The sequence below is a fragment of the Polyodon spathula genome, chromosome 3 (assembly GCF_017654505.1).
Source record: "Polyodon spathula isolate WHYD16114869_AA chromosome 3, ASM1765450v1, whole genome shotgun sequence".
Classification (NCBI taxonomy): Eukaryota; Metazoa; Chordata; class Actinopteri; order Acipenseriformes; family Polyodontidae; genus Polyodon; species Polyodon spathula.
In genome coordinates, this window is record NC_054536.1 from 10,137,283 (window position 1) to 10,157,411 (window position 20,129).

The 20,129-nt window shown below is 36.7% G+C and overlaps 1 protein-coding gene across 2 annotated transcripts in view; it reads left to right on the forward strand.

Annotated features, from left to right (window-relative positions):
- Positions 1 to 3,756: 3,756 nt before the first annotated feature.
- Positions 3,757 to 20,129, forward strand: part of LOC121312706 (matrix metalloproteinase-16) — a 53,554-nt gene continuing 37,181 nt past the window's right edge. Inside the window, exons 1-4 of one of the 2 annotated variants that reach the window (XM_041244396.1) lie at positions 3,757 to 4,110; positions 17,175 to 17,323; positions 18,773 to 18,787; positions 19,131 to 19,253. In XM_041244396.1, the coding sequence (XP_041100330.1) occupies positions 3,985 to 4,110; positions 17,175 to 17,323; positions 18,773 to 18,787; positions 19,131 to 19,253 (413 nt within the window). In that variant the 5' untranslated portion in view covers positions 3,757 to 3,984. The remainder of the gene's footprint in view (positions 4,111 to 17,174; positions 17,324 to 18,772; positions 18,788 to 19,130; positions 19,254 to 20,129) is intronic. The other variant, XM_041244397.1, reaches the window with a different exon arrangement.

The following is a 20,129-nucleotide window of genomic DNA, read 5'->3' on the forward strand; positions in this document are numbered from 1 at the left end:
GTTTCTGTGTTTTTTGGCCCAGGCAAGTCTCTTCCTCTTATTCTGCACTCTTAACAGTGGTTTCTTTGCAGCAATTCTTCCAGTTAGGCCAACTTCACGCAATCTCCTCTGAGCAGTTGATGTTGAAACATCTGTACTTCTAGTAGCATTTAGCTGAGCTTGTATTTCAGGGGATTCTGAGGTCACCCTTGGCCTGCCTGACCTTGTTCAAGTGACAGTTTCTTCAAATCGTTTGATGGTCTTAGCCATAGTAGTTACAGACACTTACAAAGTTCTTGCGATTTGTCTTAAAGATTGACCTTCATTTCTTAAAGTAATTACAGACTCTTTTTTCTTTGCTTAACTGAGTGTATTTTGTCATTTCCTGCTCCCTTACATACAGGAATGGCAAACTTGTGCCTATGCTACCTATATTTATAGTAATGGTGGACCCTCACCTGTTAACAATAATTGGTGACAAAAGGTTAATTAGGTAACATGCTAGTTAATTCAGAGAACATCTAAAAAAGACACTTTTATACTTAGGCCAGTGTTCTAACACCGTGTTATATACATTTCAGACTTTTAACTGACTTGGGCTTCAGACTGAAATCCCCTTGCTTTGGGTGACCATTTCATTGAAATTGACAAGATTTACATTTTCATTTAAAAATAAAATTTTTGAATGCAGTTCACTTATGATTATCAGCTTATATAAATACACATATCATAATGAAATATTAAGTTTATACAGTTAAAAGAATACATAATCATGAAAAACTTGGTTTCAAGCAGGTGTACTCAAACTTTTGAGTGGCACTGTATATATAACTATACTGAGTTCAAGACAATTGTGTGACAACCAATTTTTCATGTCATCCAAGCAGGAAGACAGACAGCATAGACTGCCAAAGTGTTCAAGTGCCTCACATTTCTAATTGAACTTTCTAAATATGCTGTGATCAATGTCATTCAAAATAACAAGCTCCTGGCCAAGAATGGAACCATGGTAATGGTGTCATCTCCAAGGTACCAAAAAATGGGCATTCAATTTGAATCACTGTCACAGAGACAGCCGGAGTGGGTGACATCAGACCATAGCCAGGAAATAAGCAACAGAGAGAGATGGAGTTTGGTGGAGCTGAGTGAATGCTTTCGCTCAACATTTAACAAATAAACAGAACAGAAAATAAAAAGGTTGTAACAAACAAAAATCTATAGGAGACAGCACTGGTAGCCAAAATAAACAGACAAACAAAATGGACCATACAGACAAAAGACGGTGAGCTTCTTTTAATGATTATTATTATTATTTTCTTTACCTCCATCTCCAATCCTGTTCTCCACTGACCGAACACACAACCCCCAGTATGTGATAACATGTTGCTTTTATGCAGTTGTACCGAGACTCGACTGCTAATCAGTCATTCAATTGGAGTCGCGGTACAACTGCACGTGAATTAATAAAGTACAATTCCCCATACTCACATATTACATTTTACTTGCACGTGAAGTGCTGTGCAATCCTCATGCCTAAATACAAATATACATTTTAAACACTTGTGTTACACAGACCCGTTTATATCCTGTGTACCAGTCACTATACACCATCATTTAACACACCATACTCAACATATAACAGAAAATACACACAGGGGCAGGCACTTCGTCACAATCACCAAGAAGGGTTACTCAAGTGTTTAAATTCCTGATATTGTATCTTGGTTTAGATAATGAAGTGGAAACATATGTGATGTACAGGTACCTACTGGCATGTTATTAGTGATGTAGTTATTATCTATATGGGTGTGGATGTATCTGCTTATGGACAGTTTAAAACTTTGCAAACCTATGAAACTGGTTTCATCAAGTGAAGCCATAATGTGAAGTACGAGAAGGGGTCAGTTGGGCAGACCACATAACCAATATACTACTTATTGTTAGTTTAAAAGAAGACTTTCCATTCAAAACGTTGCTTGATCTCAAATGTTCATGATTGTTGTAAGCCATGCCTCTCTGGAGTGTAGAACTGTAAACCTTCATTTCATAACAGTCAATGCAAGGTCTGCGGAGATAGTATAGAACTGTAAACCTTCATTTCATAACAGTCAATGCAAGGTCTGCGGAGATAGTATAGAACTGTAAACCTTCATTTCATAAGAGTCAATGCAAGCTCTGCAGTAACAATGTAGAACTGTAAAACTTCATTTCATAAGAGTCAGTGCAAAGTCTGCAGAGATAGACTTACACATGTGTTTGTCATCGATATATAACTCTTGGCTTTGGAAGTGTGTAATGCTTTATTGAATGGCAGCATAGTGTCTACAATAATGCTAACTCATTTTGGTTCAAATGAAATAAATAGCACAGCTCAAAATTTCAACAGTTCGTTGATTGGATTTGATTATTATGTTGTGATGCAAAATCAATACGGTACAGAAAATGAACAGTTACGAGTATTGAAAATGAAAATTAAAGCTGGTTCAATAACTATAAAGAGTTTTTTTTTTATGAGGATGAGTATTTCAATTGAAAATGAGATTAAATTGAGCAAACTGATTAAAACGAAAATTCTTATCAACATATATGTTATTTTCAGTAGTCATTTTGGGGGACATGCGATATTGATTCATGTGTTCATGTATATATAAATAACAGCAGTAATGCAGAATTGGTGGGGTGCACTGAAAACTTTTTGTAGAGTTCTTTAGACTATTAAGGACATATTATGCAGCTCGAGCCACATACCTAAAGCTGTGTGTATGTATGTTGTCCCCAGGTTCATTATGGATCATGAATTATTCCTTTTACAGCTGGCCTTTTCCACTGACATTTCCCACTACATTAAAAATAAAAAGAGTTATCACAGGACTTGTATATAGTTTACTCTCAAATATTGTTAACAATCACTGCCCTCTAGTGGACAGCTTTCTCACAGTACATGTACCATTCAGGTACAGGTGTCATTGTACCATTTAAACGGACTTTAACGATGAATATGCGCATAAACCTCATAATGCAGATTATTACAACTGTATCCGAAAAAAAAAAAAAAAATGTGGCCCTGATTTTTAGATTTGTATCTCGTTTTCTTTTTCTATTAAAGTCAGGAAAAAAAAAAGAAAAAAACATCCATCCAAACCACTTTAGAAGGTTGTAGACAGGGCGTCATTTGCTATTGGGCAGGTTTATCTCACTCGTGATGCTGTTGGGGACGGAGAATGTTGATACAACTTTGCACCCCACGAATGTTTTTCTGAAATCACGCCCCTGTTTGTTGGTCAGAGGGAATCAAGAGCTAGTCTCCATTTAGGATATAATTTGAAATAAAGGTGTTTTGTAAATAACACCGTGTAACATTTATTTTTATTTTTATTTATTTATTTTTTGTATTTATTTATTCCCACAAACTTTGCTTTTGTGACCAGGACAGTGATATTTCAAAATATCACTATTTCCAATGGGAAAACGGGCAAATGTGTGTCTTTTCGTTCACATAAAGTCAGAAAAAAACAACATATGAATCCATATTAACATGTATTTATACTAAAGTAATACAAAAATGATTACAAAAGATTTAGAAGTGAGTAGTTTTTCGAGATTTGCGATTATACTGTATTTAATTTCTATAACATACTGTAATAAATCTAATATCGCACAAATGCTTCATTCTGGTTCAATAATTCGCTGCAGTTCGGTCATGAAAGGGTGTGTTACAGCTGTACTGTACCGGTTGGATAAGCGCATGCGCCGTAGTAAAGAGCACTGGATGAAAATGACTAGCTATCCCACAGAGTGAAGGAAGGTAAATGTGAGTGCTCATCGCTCCTAGCTGCAACCTCCGAAAGACAACAGAGCGGCCAAAGAAACTCATCTCCATCCTCTCCATCATCATCTCGTCTCTGGATCTGGTCTGTCCACATTTCTCAACCAATGTTCTTCTTCATTTGAATCGCGTGGATTTATTTTATATAAATATATACTATATCTTAAAAACGGGTCACTATGATTATATTTACATTCCACACCAGGAGACGGTTTCATTGTTTGTATGCCTGGGCGTTTTGCTGGCAAACCTTATTTTGGATTTTATGTGCCGTCAGCGGAGAGGAGCAGCATTTCAGTGTAGAGGTAAGAGGGAGAGATCGAGGGTTTTCGTCATATTAATACTTCAAAAAAAAAAAAAAGCATCCTAATAAATGTAATTGTATTTGCTTTCCTGACATCAATTCCGCTTCGACGATACAAACACATTTTGTGTGCAGGCTAGCTTGCACGATAGACTAGTTACAAAGTGGCTTTCTGTTTGCAATCCACTGTTTATACGTGTCATGCTTCTTTGTTTATTCCACAATTGTTCAAATATAAGGTGTCACAATAATATCCCACAGATCTGTAGCCTGTTAAAGCAGTCCACATGGCAGTGTGTCACATTAAACGAAAAAATATCACAAACATACCAATTGTGATCCTGCAGACAGTGGCTTCCATTGAGTTACAGTATATATATAGATATATATATAATATATATATATATATAGTTGAAGTGTCACTCTGAACATCGGTGTGATCTGTGTAAGTGTAATATATTTATTTATACCGGATGACGAGCGCTAATTAAGTTAATCTTTTTTTTAATCTGTTTATTTATTTATTTATTTATTTATCAATCATACTGTATACCCGATTGGTCAAAATATGTGCGAATTTTAGATAGCTCAGAAAGGGCATCATTGTTTTATACGAAGACTGTCAATTGTGCATGTATGTCTTTTAAGATGTGTTTCGATAGTAGCCAAGTTGTATTCCGTATGAACACTGACCATGGTGTATCAGTTTGGCGTACTATTGGCTATTGGGAGGGGGGGATTTTTTTAGCCGTATATAACCCGTTATTCAAAGTTAGTTAGGCCTATACAGTTTAAATGTATTTGAGAGATGTGAGTAGCTGTATTTATACCGTAAATAAGCAGGGCTCTGGATAATCTTTTACAAAATTATATATTAGAAAAAAATAATCCGATATTAATACCGCCATGGTTGTCTACATGTTTATTTACAATCATTAAATGTCGAATGTAAATTATGGGTTTTTTTGTTTTGTTTTGTTTTTTGTTTTTTGTTAACTGTTGAAGGAAATATCTGTGTTGCTTCATAAAGTGTGTGACATGATGATAATTCCCACCAACGGTCCCTGTCACTGTAGCATATCTGCAACTAGTATTTTAAACGTCTTACTTTATTTGACTGAATTCTGTCAAGTTCCAACTTCCTACCTTCTTTGACTGTTTATCCAGTTCAACTGACTGGCTGGCATTTCAGTATCTGTCTGTATCAGTTGCAGTTTCTTTTTGTCAGTTTCTGGTAGGGCTCATTCAGTTTTTTAAAAAGCAGAGGCATTTTGCTCAACACTGGGTACAGTTGAAGTTCAATATCCACAACTGCAAAGATGGAATTAGTTCATCAGGTCTAAAATCTTCATTTCCTGGAATTTTCTACAAGACATTCTTCAGTATGGTTCATTGGGAAAGTAATTCACTGGGCAGGGCAATGACTGGCTGATTGTGGGAGGCATGAATGGTATGGTTTGATTTGCCTTGGGGTCCAACCTGGGTTCTGTGAGAGCTGTACTGACATAGGGAGACTCTGTAGTACCAATTTAGAGTTTCCATGAATCCAGGTACATTGCACAATGGGATGTTGCACAAGGGACATTCATCCCCGGTCCTTGCCCAAGCCACTATTTTCACATCTCTCAGCTGCAGTTGTGCTGAAACGCATTTCAAACAGGTTTGTTTCACCCCAGTCTTGAATTCAGCTGGAGGTCAAGCCTGTTTTGGTATACTGAATGTAATAAGCTTGTACTAATTAAGCGGGTGTGAACAATTTCTTCTGAAAATACATTTCACAGTGACTCAAGTATTGACCAATGGATTTTATTGACCATTGCTGAAAGAAATACTCAAGTATCACAAGGAAACTGACCATCTGCATGACCAGAACCAACCTGTCAGTACATTTTAAACCCTGTTTCGTGCTCCGGATTGCAAAAATGTAAAAGCTAGCATAATTTATTTTGTGGGTCCCTTTCACCATAAAAAGTTAAGAGGTGAAATTTGGACTGCACTTTATTTTATTTTCCAGAAGGACTTGCAATAGGAAGAAACCAACAATGAACAGCTTTGACAGCCTTTTAGTTACCATTACTCATAACCCTATTCATATTTTAATCCAAACCTAGCATCAAGAGTCTCTCAGCAACAGATGTAATTTAAGCAAAAGAAAAGTGATTAAAATGAGTCACAGCCTCTTTAATCTTATTCTGCAGCTGGATATTATTATTATTTAAAGGATTTACTAGAAGGCCTACCAGCCAAAGGCTTGCTTCCTATTGACAAGAGGCATTGTGTAAACACGACATCATAAGAACAAACAGAGTCTGACATACGGCTTCAGTGTGAATTTCAGATTAGATTAAATTGTTAATAATATGAAATGATTCCATTTTGTTTTTCTTGACTATAGCTATTCGGAGTTGCGCTGCAAATATTGATTTTGATTTTACATTTTTTGTTGTTGTTTTTTTTTTTTTTTTTTTTTTTTGTTTTTTTTATCTGCAGACTCCTTCCTGTTAATTGTGAAAATGCAGCACCATTTTGTTTCATAACTTTGAATGCTGGGATGAACCTAGGTTTTTCATGATCTAATACTTTTAAAATTCGAATGAAAGGTTGAATATGTGTTGGTCTTTAATCCTGGTTCTCTGGTACAAACTCATATTTCATAACTACAGTGTCTGGCTACAGTAGCTCTGTATAGGGTCTCTGTAGTGTTGTGGCTTGAGTCCACCATGTTTGCATCCAACAACCACTGAATAATGGAACTGCTCAACGAATATTCAAACCTGTGATGCTATCACACATATTTAAGGGAGCCTTTGCTATTGGTCTATTTAATGATTGTTAAAGGTAATCCGACCTTATTGGTTAAAGAGGAGTGTCCCTCTTCATTGTGAAATATTGTCTAGTTTTTAAACCCAGCAGAAGGTGTGGTGAACCCAAGCAAATTATTTCCATCTTGACATGCGTGTAGTTGGTTGGGAGGGCAGAGGTAAAATGATCATGTTTAACAGCGCACTGTACTTGACACACTTTATTTAAAGAAGGCATGCCAGCCACAAAGAAAATAATAATGCATTTCCAGTCTTAAGGATCATGATCTTTTTTAATTAAGCCTGTCATTTGTAAGGTATAGGCTAAACAGGAAGTTCTGATTACATTGACAGCACTTAGTACATGTATACACAGAGGAGTGCTTACACATTCCTCAAGTGTCATTCTACGGGATGGGATCATCAGAAACAGCATTGCTTCTTGTTCCTGTGGGCTAAAGATGAGCTGAAGTGTAAAGAATGGGAATTAGATTTGCTTGAAAGTTTAGTTCTTATCATAAGCTACTATTGCATTATGTCCCAATGTAAACTGTTTGCCACTCTGGGGTAATTAAAAAAAGATTAAATAGACAATTGTGATTGCTTCCTGTCTGTTTATTTGACCCCCAGGAATTCAATACAGCAAACAACCCTAAAATACATTGCATGTTTATCTATTTAACATGTCTGAGTTTTAAATACAAGAGAGTTAATATAGTTTTTTTACACTGGTGCAGCTCTGTTATTTCATGTATGCAATGCTTTGGACATTCCTACAGTCTTTCCAGACAGGTGTTACGATCTCAGCAGTGTCTTGTCCAGTGCTGGTACAGTTATTTGAGGAGGTGCTACAAGCAGTATTGAACCTACTATGGTTTGTGATATGTTTTGTACTAGAATGTGGCATACAAATATGGTCTCTTTAAACTGTGAGGCATGTTGTTCAGGGCTGCAATATAAATGCATGGCTGTAGTATAATTGATTGGCTGAAATGGAGCATTGTCTAAAAGGCAGTCAAGTTTTGCTATACGTTGAAAAAGCATAAATTGTTAGTTAGAAAGTAGACTTCCACTTTTCTGGCTCAGACTCACTTTCATGATCAGAGCCTACCTGCTCCTCATCAGCAAATGCCATAACGGCATCTATAGATTGTTTAAATGATTGCCTTCCACTAACCGCACTTTCATTGAGTAGGATGGGCTTTGCTCCTCTCTTACGCATGGTAAGAAATGGAAAGTTGCTTCATCTCTGTCTATTGACTTACTAATGTGACTGCTACTTTTCTAGGGATTACCCTGTGTAGGATAGGAGGTGGGACTTTATAACCTTTACATTAGGGAGTTCTGTTCCTGCAAGCTACTGTAGTATTTGCTAGTAAATGATCTTGGTCACAGACAGTTCTCATCGACAAATTGTCAGGCTGGAGCTGTTACATGAATGTTAAAATACCCGAGAAGGCTTTTATTTTTGTGCAGAGATAGTAGACGTGCAGTACAAATCAACACACTATGCCCTTACTATAGATAATGAGTGTGTCAAGTGCTTGTTTGAGTGAGAATTAATATAATACATAGTTTGGTCCTGAATCCGCTCAGGGGCCAGAGATCAGGGCTTTCACAAGACAGTATCCAGTACATTTGATTGCATTGCCTTTGAAGTATGAAGCAGGTTTATATATGAATGTCATCTTTGAAAAAGAGGGAGGGAAATATACATACTGCACAAATGTATTTGCTCATCTAATATGCAGGCAATTTATATATAGATAGATAGATATAATCATATAAGATAGAGTGGTGTCAGTGCAGTGGCTTGCTGATTGATAGCTTCCAGAGATATAGCTATTCTCAAAGACAGTCCTTAGCTAGAGATTTCTCAGGCTTGTTGTCTGTCACTGAGTGTGACAGACCATAAATCATTTGTGCAGATATGTTCAGTGTAGAACCAGACTGGAGCTGAACAATCTCGTTTAATTAAATACAAAAATGGGGGATAAAACTACTGATAAGGCTATGTTTCTGCTATCATCTTCATTCAGCTTTTCAGAGAGCCTGACACACACTTATAATAGGAATAGTAGATATGTTTGTCTATAAAAAGAACAGGAAACACATCAACAAAGCCTGCTCAGCTAACAGGCAACAGTTATTAAGCTCAGTGTTTGTGTTTAATGGGTAGTAAACATCAGTACTATACCTCATGAGAAAATAAGAGAAAGAAACTTAAGTATGTATGGCTGGTTTAGTTTCCATAGCAACCTTGGCATTGGCCTACTGCCTGTACATACAACACTGCACCCTTCTGAATTATTTAGCCAGTGTGAAGGAAAAATATAATCTCCTGCAAGTAACTGAGGAGAGCAATAAGATGACGTCAAAGGGGCCCGAACTGGTGTCATATTCAAGGTTCTCATCTCTTTAGCGGGGTCCTTTTTGCACCAAAATGTGTGGGAATTTCTTTCAGGCTTAACTGTCAAAGCAGTGAGTGTGCAGCAGGCCTGACCATTTACAGCTACTATAGCAAAGACCTACATTCAAAGAATCAGTACACTAAAGGAAAAATGTGTGTGTGTGTGGGGGGGTGTATAAATACGTTTTTTTTATACTGCAATATCTTATATATTTTGTGTGGTTCTGGTACAGAACATACTGTGAAGGGTTAGCACTGAAATAAGCACTGATGAGCCTTGGCTGGGTTATCATTTCTAAGTAAGCATTAATAAGTCAGCACAAAGAACACAGAAGACTTGGTCATGGAATGAATTTAGGTCAACCAGATACTTACAATCACAACACAAGAACTGAATTTCAATTTTCCTAATTTACAGAATGTATTACATTTTTGGGTTATGTTATTGCACTGTATATAGTACTAATTACACATTTTACTAGTTTAACATATTTAATAACATAATGAAACTCCTCTATTCTTATTAACTAGATTCCACTGATCTAAAGTAGTATGTTGATAATATACTGTATTTGAGTAACTCTGTAGTAATGTCCAAACAAACCAGTTTGGCCTGTTTGAAACATGTGTGTAATGATTAGGGTTTTCTAATTGTTAGTTTATTTTCCCAAACAAATAATTATATAGGCTTATGAATGAACAGTATACTTTTTCTGCCATTAGCAACAGAAAACATCTCCCAGATGTAGCCTTGAACTGTTATAACACACCACCAGAGAGCATTGGGGTTAGTTACCTTGCTTGATTTTTGTTTACAGTGGCTTGCGAAAGTATTGACCCCTCTTGGCATTTTTCTTATTTTGTTGCCTTACAACCTGGAATTAAAATGGATTTTTTGGCGGTTTGTATAATTTGATTTACACAACATGCCTACCACTTTGAAGATCCAAAACATTTTTTATTGTGAAACAAACAAGAAATAAGACAAAAAAACAGAAAACTTGAGCGTGCATAAGTATTCACCCCCCAAAGTCAATACTTTGTAGAGCCACCTTTTGCAGCAATTACAGCTGCAAGTCTCTTGGGGTATGTATCTATAAGCTTGGCACATCTAGCCACTGGGATTTTTGCCTATTCTTCAAGGCAAAACTGCTCTAGCTCCTTCAAGTTGGATGGGTTCCGCTGGTGTACAGCAATCTTTAAGTCATACCACAGATTCTCAATTGGATTGAGGTCTGGGCTTTGACTAGGCCATTCCAAGACATTTCAATGTTTCCCCTTAAACCACTCGAGTGTTGCTTTAGCAGTATGCTTAGGGTCATTGTCCTGCTGGAAGGTGAACCTCCGTCCCAGTCTCAAATCTCTGGAAGACTGAAACAGGTTTCCCTCAAGAATTTCCCATTTAGCGCCATCCATCATTCCTTCAATTCTGACCAGTTTCCCAGTCCCTGCCGATGAAAAACATCCCCACAGCATGATGCTGCCACCACCATGCTTCACTGTGGGGATGGTGTTCTCGGGGTGATGAGAGGTGTTGGGTTTGCGCCAGACATAGCATTTTCCTTGATGGCCAAAAAGCTCAATTTTAGTCTCATCTAACCAGAGTACCTTCTTCCATATGTTTGGGGAGTCTCCCACATGCCTTTTGGCGAACACCAAACGAGTTTGCTTATTTTTTTCTTTAAGCAATGGCTTTTTTCTGGCCACTCTTCCGCAAAGCCCAGCTCTGTGGAGTGTACGGCTTAAAGTGGTCCTATGGACAGATACTCCAATCTCTGCTGTGGAGCTTTGCAGCTCCTTCAGGGTTATCTTTGGTCTCTTTGTTGCCTCTCTGATTAATGCCCTCCTTGCCTGGTCAGTGAGTTTTGGTGGGCGGCCTTCTCTTGCCAGGTTTGTTGTGGTGCCGTATTCTTTCCATTTTTTAATAATGGCTTTAATGGTGCTCCGTGGGATGTTCAAAGTTTCGGATATTTTTTTATAACCCAACCCTGATCTGTACTTCTCCACAACTTTGTCCCTGACCTGTTTGGAGAGCTCCTTGGTCTTCATGGTGCCGCTTGCTTGGTGGTGCCCCTTGCTTAGTGGTGTTGCAGACTCTGGGGCCTTTCAGAACAGGTGTATATATACTGAGATCATGTGACAGATCATGTTACACTTAGATTGCACACAAGTGGACTTTATTTAAATAATTATTTGACTTCTGAAGGTAATTGGTTGCACCAGATCTTATTTAGAGGCTTAATAGTAAAGGGGATGAATACATATGCACGCACCACGTTTCTGTTATTTATTTTTTAGAATTTTTTTAAACAAGTTATTTTTTTCATTTCACTTCACCAATTTGGACTATTTTGTGTATGTCCATTACATGAAATCCAAATAAAAATCCATTTTAATTCCAGGTTGTAAGGCCACAAAATAAGAAAAATGCCAATGGGGGTCAATACTTTCGCAAGCCACTGTAGGTAACATGCTTATTGGTTGTCCCATCTGCCTAGGTTTCTGACAAAGTGATGGACCACATTTCTTTCTTTGCTGCTTTGTGCTTAGATCCGGAGACAGTTCCTGGGTTCTCATCACAGCCTGTTTGATTGGTTTTAAGCTATTCCTGGGACAGTAATAGAAGTCAGCAGGCTTGTACTTGATTAGAGATGGGCTACATTTGGACTTTGAAGTAGGAGCTCCCTTAATTTAGAAGTCTGAGAAAAAAAGAACATTTACACAGTCATTTTGAGTATACTGTATGGTCTAATGGTACAATTTAATATCTATTTTCAGTCTAGTTGAGGATTTGCAAACTTGTTTTCCACTCCTTTTCAGGTGTAATAAGATTAAGATTTCTTGACTCGGTAATAAGATAAGACAAAAAAAAAAAAGCTTGTTTTTACTGCAGTTATGGCTGCTACATAAATTATTTTTTTGCTTTGTGGTTAAACAATCAAGGGATCTTAGAAATATCTACATTCATTAGAAATGTATTAGAGAACCATTTTTTTTCAATTTCCCCTCAGCCAATGGATTGTGCTTGCTGTTTCTAATTTTGCTTATCCATTGGGAGCAAAGTCCTGTCTTTTCTTGGGATTGTGTTAAAGCTGCGTACTTCCATTTCAAAATGAAGAAGGGCGGGAGGGTTTTCTTTCAACATCAATTTTGAGACATGTCATTTCCATTGTTTTAAAGCCATAATTACAGACTTGCAGTAGGACATGCCGAGACCCGGCCACAATGTTGGTTAGCATTTCAAAACTTTTATGGTCATATTTTTTAAGCCTTTAATTTAAAACCCAAATGTCATGCAACACTGGAAAATGTGATTGAATGTCACCACAGATTGAATCTGCCCTTTTGTAGTAGAAAATATAGTGAATCACATGACTAGAAAAACAGTGTTACTGCTCATGTTGTGTGCAAATGCTTCAATATAGAAAATACATCATTTAGACATGCAGAGAACTTGTATGGGGATCTTGTAATTAACTGTGTTTCTTTCAACCTTATGCTCATGCTTTATATAGAACAATGTACACTAATATATGATTAAATGTATAAAGACTATACGTCTGGCATTAGTGTCATTTTTAAAGGACATGGAGCTAGAAATTGTTTTTTACAATTCAGTATTGTACTTCAGTCTTTAGAATTCAAGAGGTCACATGACAGAATACAGAGAAGGAGAGTGAAAATCATAGAGGCTTCTGGGAGTTACAGTCCTTGTTAAATTGGCAGAAATCAATTTTTTTAGGTTATATTTATTCTTGAAAAGAATAAGAAGAAATTACATATTTATAAAAAAAAAAAAAAATCCTCTCTGTAAAGTCATCATCTGAAAAACCTATACATTGATTTGACTTTTCAACAACTCTTAATCCCATGACACTAATCAATACAGTGTTGTGAAAAGGCAAATACTTTGGAATGGCCAAGTTTTTTTTTTTTTTTTTTTCTCGAGCCATTTCTGTTTCTGCTTTTCACACATCATCTGTGTGTGTGTGTGGGGGGGGGGGGGGGGGGGTGTTATATCTTTTTTAGTAATATACTAGGCCAAATCCAAGTGGTGGTTGAACAGGCGATTGTGCTATTGAAAATGAGGTGGCGGATACTACTGAAGTGTACTGACGTGAACCACCAGTTTGTTCCCCAAATTATTACAGCCTGCTGCTTCCTGCACAATCTGTGCCAGGACCATAAAGAGATGTTCAGGCATCAGTGGCTGCTGATGGTGAGCAAAGAGGAGGAACAGCCGCTAGCAAGAATTGCACAACAGCGATATGAAGAGGGTCCTGCTATTAGAGATGCACTGCTATCTTTATTTTTGTATCCCACATGTGTACTTTTATTTTGTATCACATTTGTGTTTCATTAGCTTCTTTTGTATCTCTTTGTACCAAATATAGCATCCTCACGTGTGCTGTACCTGTATGACTGCTTCTGCTTAATAAATAATTGGACTATTGACTAGTTTTGTTGATTCCTAAGAAATAAGTCGTGAAAGTTCCACACCATATTTTATTTTGAGAGTGGGTTAAACAATGCTCATGTTGTGCATTGTATCAAGCTGCCTCATCATATCCATATCCCTTATGGATATCCATATCCCTTATGAAGAGACACTGACTAAGTGGAGGGTGGACACCAGTTTTGCTCAGATAGTACTCAGAGAAAGTGCATGGGAGTATAGTTAAACATAGTACTTTACAATAAAGACGTATTGACAGTTGTTTGGAAAGCTATTTGCAGGTGTTTTCTGAAGTACTGTACAGTAGCTGGAACCACCTGAATTCTCAAGCCCATGATGCAGTTTATCAAACATTTTTAGTAACAGTTTTAAACTGAGACTTAGTAAATGCAATCTGTATGATACTTTACAAGCGCATTTAGATCCATTCATGATTAGCATTATGCAGAGTCTTAGGGAAGACAGAAAAAAAGTTATCTGCAACATCACTCTGATAAAACTGCCAACAAAAAATTCCTGCTGCCATCTTTGGACCATGGTAAGTTACGTATTCCCATGTGGCTTTAGGTAAAGCTCTTGAGTGAGCTAATTAACATTTTCACGAGAAATGTGCATGTGCCAAGTGGGCATTGATTTCACAAGCATTTCCTTGATTCTCACGGATAAAAGAGACTTTCCCGTTAAAGTAGTGCAAACCGTTTTTTGGTGAGTTTTCATGACTTTCCCTGCCAGCATGTTCGCGCATTGCCAGTTGACATGAGGCAACCAACTCATGAAAACTGGCCCAATGAAAATGATCTGGATAGGCCTTTCACATTGGGGGGTTCGAGCTGAACTGCTACCAGAACTGCTGTTTGAAAGGCCAAACAATATGTAATTAGAGAAAGGAAGACTGTCTTTGGTTTGAATGTTACTGTACTACTGGATTCCTACTGCTTGCAATTGATACTGCAGGCTGTTTTTAGTTTATTTTTATTTGTTATTTTTTTAGTACACGGTTGGTCAACGGGTCACCATGTACAATATTTTTTGGTAGTATTTAAAAACTTTTTTACATATTGTTTTAAATATCGCGTATAACTGCCTCAGGAGTAGTTTTACTGTTGAAGTACTGCTTGCCTTCGTTCTTTTAGCTGTTTTAGAAAGAAAAAAAAACACATACTTGCATTTTGTAGATTAATCCTCTCCTGCCCTTGACAGCTAATTTCATTTCTCCAACATGAGAAAGTCAAAGACTGATTGACAAGTGGTCACTCAAAATCTTGTTTTTCATGACAGCATTGTTGTGCTTGTTATTCTGCTTCCAAGCTCTCCGCTATAACACCAAGGGCAAAATACACAGGAGTTGCAGTAGTGTGATCAATCAAAGCTTGTATTTGTGCATGTGCACATAGGAATACAGGTCATTGGAATTCAAGACATTATAAGGTGCATAAGGTTATCTGAAACATGTTTTAAATGATAAATGTGCCTTTAAATCTGTACAGGGTGCCTTAAATCTGAAGCCGCTGGCAGAGGTTCTTATTGGAGCCCTGTGGGCAGCAATAAAAGCTTCATCTTTCTTTAAAGTAACATTTTCAGTGCTTGTCATCTGATGTCTTTATTTTTTTAATTCATACCACTAGTTTGAATTTCACTGCTGAGGAACTGAAGTAGTTTTGATATGGATGTAGGTCTGTGATGGTACTGCTGATATGTAAGTCACTGTGGCTTGAGAAAGAGAACAGTTTGTCTTCTTTATATAGTATAAAACTAGGGATGTACCGATAATCGGTTTTCTACTGTACCGTATAGGTTAAAATTCTAATAGTCAATGTTTGACAGCAAGTGGCTATAAAAGTTAATGTCACATGATATATTTTTTCTACAGAAATGTTTTTACTAGTACAAATGCAAAATGTTATTTTTGTGTGACTATGGTGTAAAACAAATGTATATATTGCTGACAAGCACACAATAGAATACTACATTATTCTTTGTATTCATTTTCTGAAATGCAACAAGTAAACAATACCTGTTCATTTTTGTCATAAATACAACAAGTAAACGATATATGTTAATTGTTTAACATGTGTAATTCTAAAACTGTTTAAATATAGGCCCTAGGTCTTGTTCTAGTAGTTTACCTGTCTATTATTATCGGTATCGGCCAAGAAAATCTTATCAGTGCACCTCTATAGAAAACTATTAAACTGTCTAGATTAAAAGCAAATACAAATAATTTTTTTCAGCCAGTCTTGTATTGCAGGGGCCTTGGTGCTCCAATAGTCAGTTCTTCTTGTTGATCTTGCCTTGCTGTGAGCAGTGCTGAAATAAAGATCCTTCATTGCACTAATAATGGTACTTTGTCAGACACTGCAAGCAGACCATTATTAGTCTATCACCTGCTTAAACCATGCAGAAATACACTGTGCCTCAATGAGATGGGTGCCCCTACTACCTTGTAAGTGCCACTTACTTTAAAAATAATTGAAAGCCCTGATTTGGTAAGGGCTTAATTGTTTTTTTTTTAACTGTATATTTAAGCGCAGGTGTGCGTAATTAAGGTCACAGCGAGCATGAAATGACTTCCAATCAGCTAGAGATCACTTTACCCAAAACATAGCTTTATTAGCAGGCAGGCAGAATATGATCATTGACAAGTATACAGTCCACTGGAGCTCATGGAACAGGCACTATCACAGGAGTGAATGTAGGCTTATTCTCAGAAACCACAGAGGGAGGAGAAATTACACTGGGAAGGGAAATAACATTCTCGATGACCCATTCCCCAGAACAGGATGGAGAGACCAATAATGGTTGTTGCTCTTAAATACTATTTAGTGATAGTAGATTAAATTCTGATTTATTAAATTCTAATAGTGTCTAAAACATGAAATACAACAATGTAGATAGAAAATTCAAACCAAAAAAAACCCTGAAAGTATAGCCGACTAATGTAGAATAATGTTAAGTATCCGTCCATACTGTACAGATATAGTATTCATTACACTGAATGTATTTTAAAACTAATTCTTAATGTGTATTAATGATGTCTAAATGACGTTGTATTTTAAGTGTTTTAAAAAAATATTCTCTTTTAGATAATGGATTTTGCTCAAAGGGCCTACCACCTGACTGTTTGTTGATACACTGGGATAAATTTGTCAAAGCCTGAAGACAAGTTTCAATTTGCACCTTTTTTAGCAAAAAGGAAAATCAAATTTATAAACTGGAACATCCAGCAGAAGGTTCAATTAAGCAGACAAAGCTGTAAATTAGGTGTTTGTGTCTAGAGTTGTAACATTACCTTGCTTTTTATAACAATGCTGTAAATGTTGGTGTAAAAACCTTTCCTATTATGTTGTGAATGAACGTAGCCAGCCTACTCAATTCGAAACTTTTCTTTTCTTCTGCAGTCCTGGTTACAGAAATATGGCTACCTTCCACCAACTGACCCTCGGATGTCTGTGTTGCGCTCCTCACAGACTATGCAGGCTGCTATCACTGCCATGCAGCGGCTTTATGGCATTAACATCACAGGAACATTGGATAGAAACACAGTAGAGTAAGTATCCTCCCTGATGTCTTGCATGAGAGATTCTGGTGAAAATGGCATGTTTATTCATTTAACATTTTAAACAGAGACAAGAATAAATAATTGTCATTCTCATGTATTGCCGTTTTCTCATGTATTGCTTTGGGCACCCTCCATGTTGCGTGACAACGTTTGTACAACACGCCAATGAATGTAATGGCATTTCTTTTGTGAATAGCACTGTAATGATAAAGCATGCACCTAGGTTATATATAATGATTCCAATACGGGAAGATTCATTTTAACAGAGAGTAATCACATGGTAGTTTCCCCAGAAACAGTTTCCCTGAATTTTTACTTATCAAAGTGTAATACTTTTAAACAATTAAGTTTATAAGTGTATTAGTCGTGGACATATTTCACAGTTATTGTTTCATCTTACAGTTACAGCTTCATCTTTCTTTAAAGTAACATTTTCAATGCTTGTCATCTGATGTCTGTATTTTTTTAATCCTTAGCCCTCTGCAAGTAAAGTTATGTTGTGAGTAGTGGCTGTGCTGCAGATTCAGTATCATTAAAGTATTTTCCTTCTCATTGTAACATTTTCATTAATAAAATGATTATGTAGAGACACTGTATGTCATTTTGAAAGATGTATTGGAGACAGCAAGCATCCACATTGCATAAATGGCATTATAGAGAATTCAGGATCCTTTTAATACCTAAATAATATTAGTATAGTTCAGAACACAGAGTGCTGATGTGCAATGTGTAAGCTGAGGTTGAGTGCGAGCCTGTGACAGAGGAAACTGCTTCACTACCTGATACCATTCTGGTGAGCATGGCTGCCCTTGCTTTAAATTACCTCGTGCTTGAAATTCCCTCACTTTGCTCTCCTGTAATGAATCATTACAGCCTCATGACCTATGCAAGTATTTTAGGAAACTGTCTTAGTTCTAAATATTTTAGTGGATCTTTTATCAGTTGTTTTATCCCGGCGGTCATAGGTAGTTCAAATCAAACCCGAAGTCAAGTAGTAGAATATACTGCTTCCATTTCAGACATTGGGTAGATCATTAATATTAAAGAAATGGTCATTGACCTTTTGGGAAGGCTACAGTAATGTGGCAGTTTGTCTGATATTTTACATTAAATGGTTACCGATTGCTTCCTGTCTAATGAATAATTACTGATCCACGTTTAATTAATAAGAACACAGCCACGTGTTCCAGTAATGTTTCTTAGTGCTCTGTGTCATTAAGACATGGTCCACGTAATCAAATATTTTAGCAAGAACCAAAAAACAACAAAAAAGTAATATAAACAAAACAATTTTAAAAAAATCATTATTGATGTATTATAATTTTAAAGAGATGATCTTGGCAGAGTTTAATCCTGTAATTAACTTGCATTTTTCCTCCTCTCTCATCTTAATTATTTTTTTTTTGTGTTTTTTCTTTTTGCTTTAATATGATGTAGTGATCTCACTTTAAGGTGAGAAATTAAGCCTTATTTTGTGTGTTTTATAAATGTCACGTTTTTAGTGGATGTGGTGTTACCTACAAATGCAAAAACTGTTTTTATTTAATAATGTAAAACCAAATTGACTTGTTTAGGCTGGCAATATTTTTTTTGTGCACTGTTGAAACTATTTATTGTGATATTCTCAAGTAATGTAGAGTAGAGGTAGTTTACAAACTAGCAGTACATGAAATAAGCCAGCTCTAGATTGAATTTACTGTAAGTGTTTCATGTGAACAGATGTTTTGATTGTGTCCTTTCTTTCCTTCTTTCTTCTCAAGAGCTAGGCTTAAACCAATGCATTTGATCTCCACAGCTGGATGAAGAAGCCTCGGTGTGGAGTGCCTGATCAGTTAGGAGGAATCTCCAGGTTCAGTGTCCGAAGAAAGCGCTATGCACTGACAGGGCAGAAATGGCATCACAAACATATCACTTACAGGTAGAGCAGTTACTGACAGGATGAGAGCTTCTGAAAGACTACTATTGGCAATTCATTTGTCAGTGATGTCTAAATATTGATTTAGATTTTTCTGTGGAACATGAATATGTATGAGCCTAACCATTTTTTTTAAAACATTGTTCCCCTTGTTACTCAGCGGCACAAGTATTCCTGCTGTGAAATAAATTGCCTCTAGTTTTAACGTTTAACATAATTTTCACATTGTGTACTACAGCATTAATGCACACTGAAGTCATGGGTTTAAACCATGCTTAACTTGGTGTTAACAGGATATTAGTCTCCACCATGTAACTTGGGCACCTTTGCAGGTAGTCTTAACTGATTTAACTGCTTTCTATCCCATACAGAGTGCGGTTTCTTCAGGGCAGGATTCCTGCATGCTTGCAGCCAGTTTAGGTGAAGCTTGCATTGCTGTTGCATGTTCTATCACTGCACTGGATAAATAAATTCTCCATAGTCTGCAATTTTGCACACCCGACATCAACCCTAACTCTTTATCCACAGGGCTTAAATCCTGGCTGTGCCTTAAATCCTGACTACGAACATAAAAATGGACCAGAATTTGCTCTTTACTCTGCATGAATTTGTATTTATTTATTTTATAATTAAACCCAGCTCCAAGATGCTTGAATAGAGCACTGTGCTGCTCTGAAAGTCAAAAAAGCACACTCCTGCTGTTACTGATTACTGCAGCAGGAAGTTCTGAGTGTTATATACTGCTGCATTTATACTCAGTAACAAAAATGAAATTCTGCTTTTTACACTAATATAATTTTACAAGCTGTACTAGCATTCACCATTCATGATATTCACAGTATAAAATAATTATAAGTGCTGTTAGTTTTTTAGGCTGCT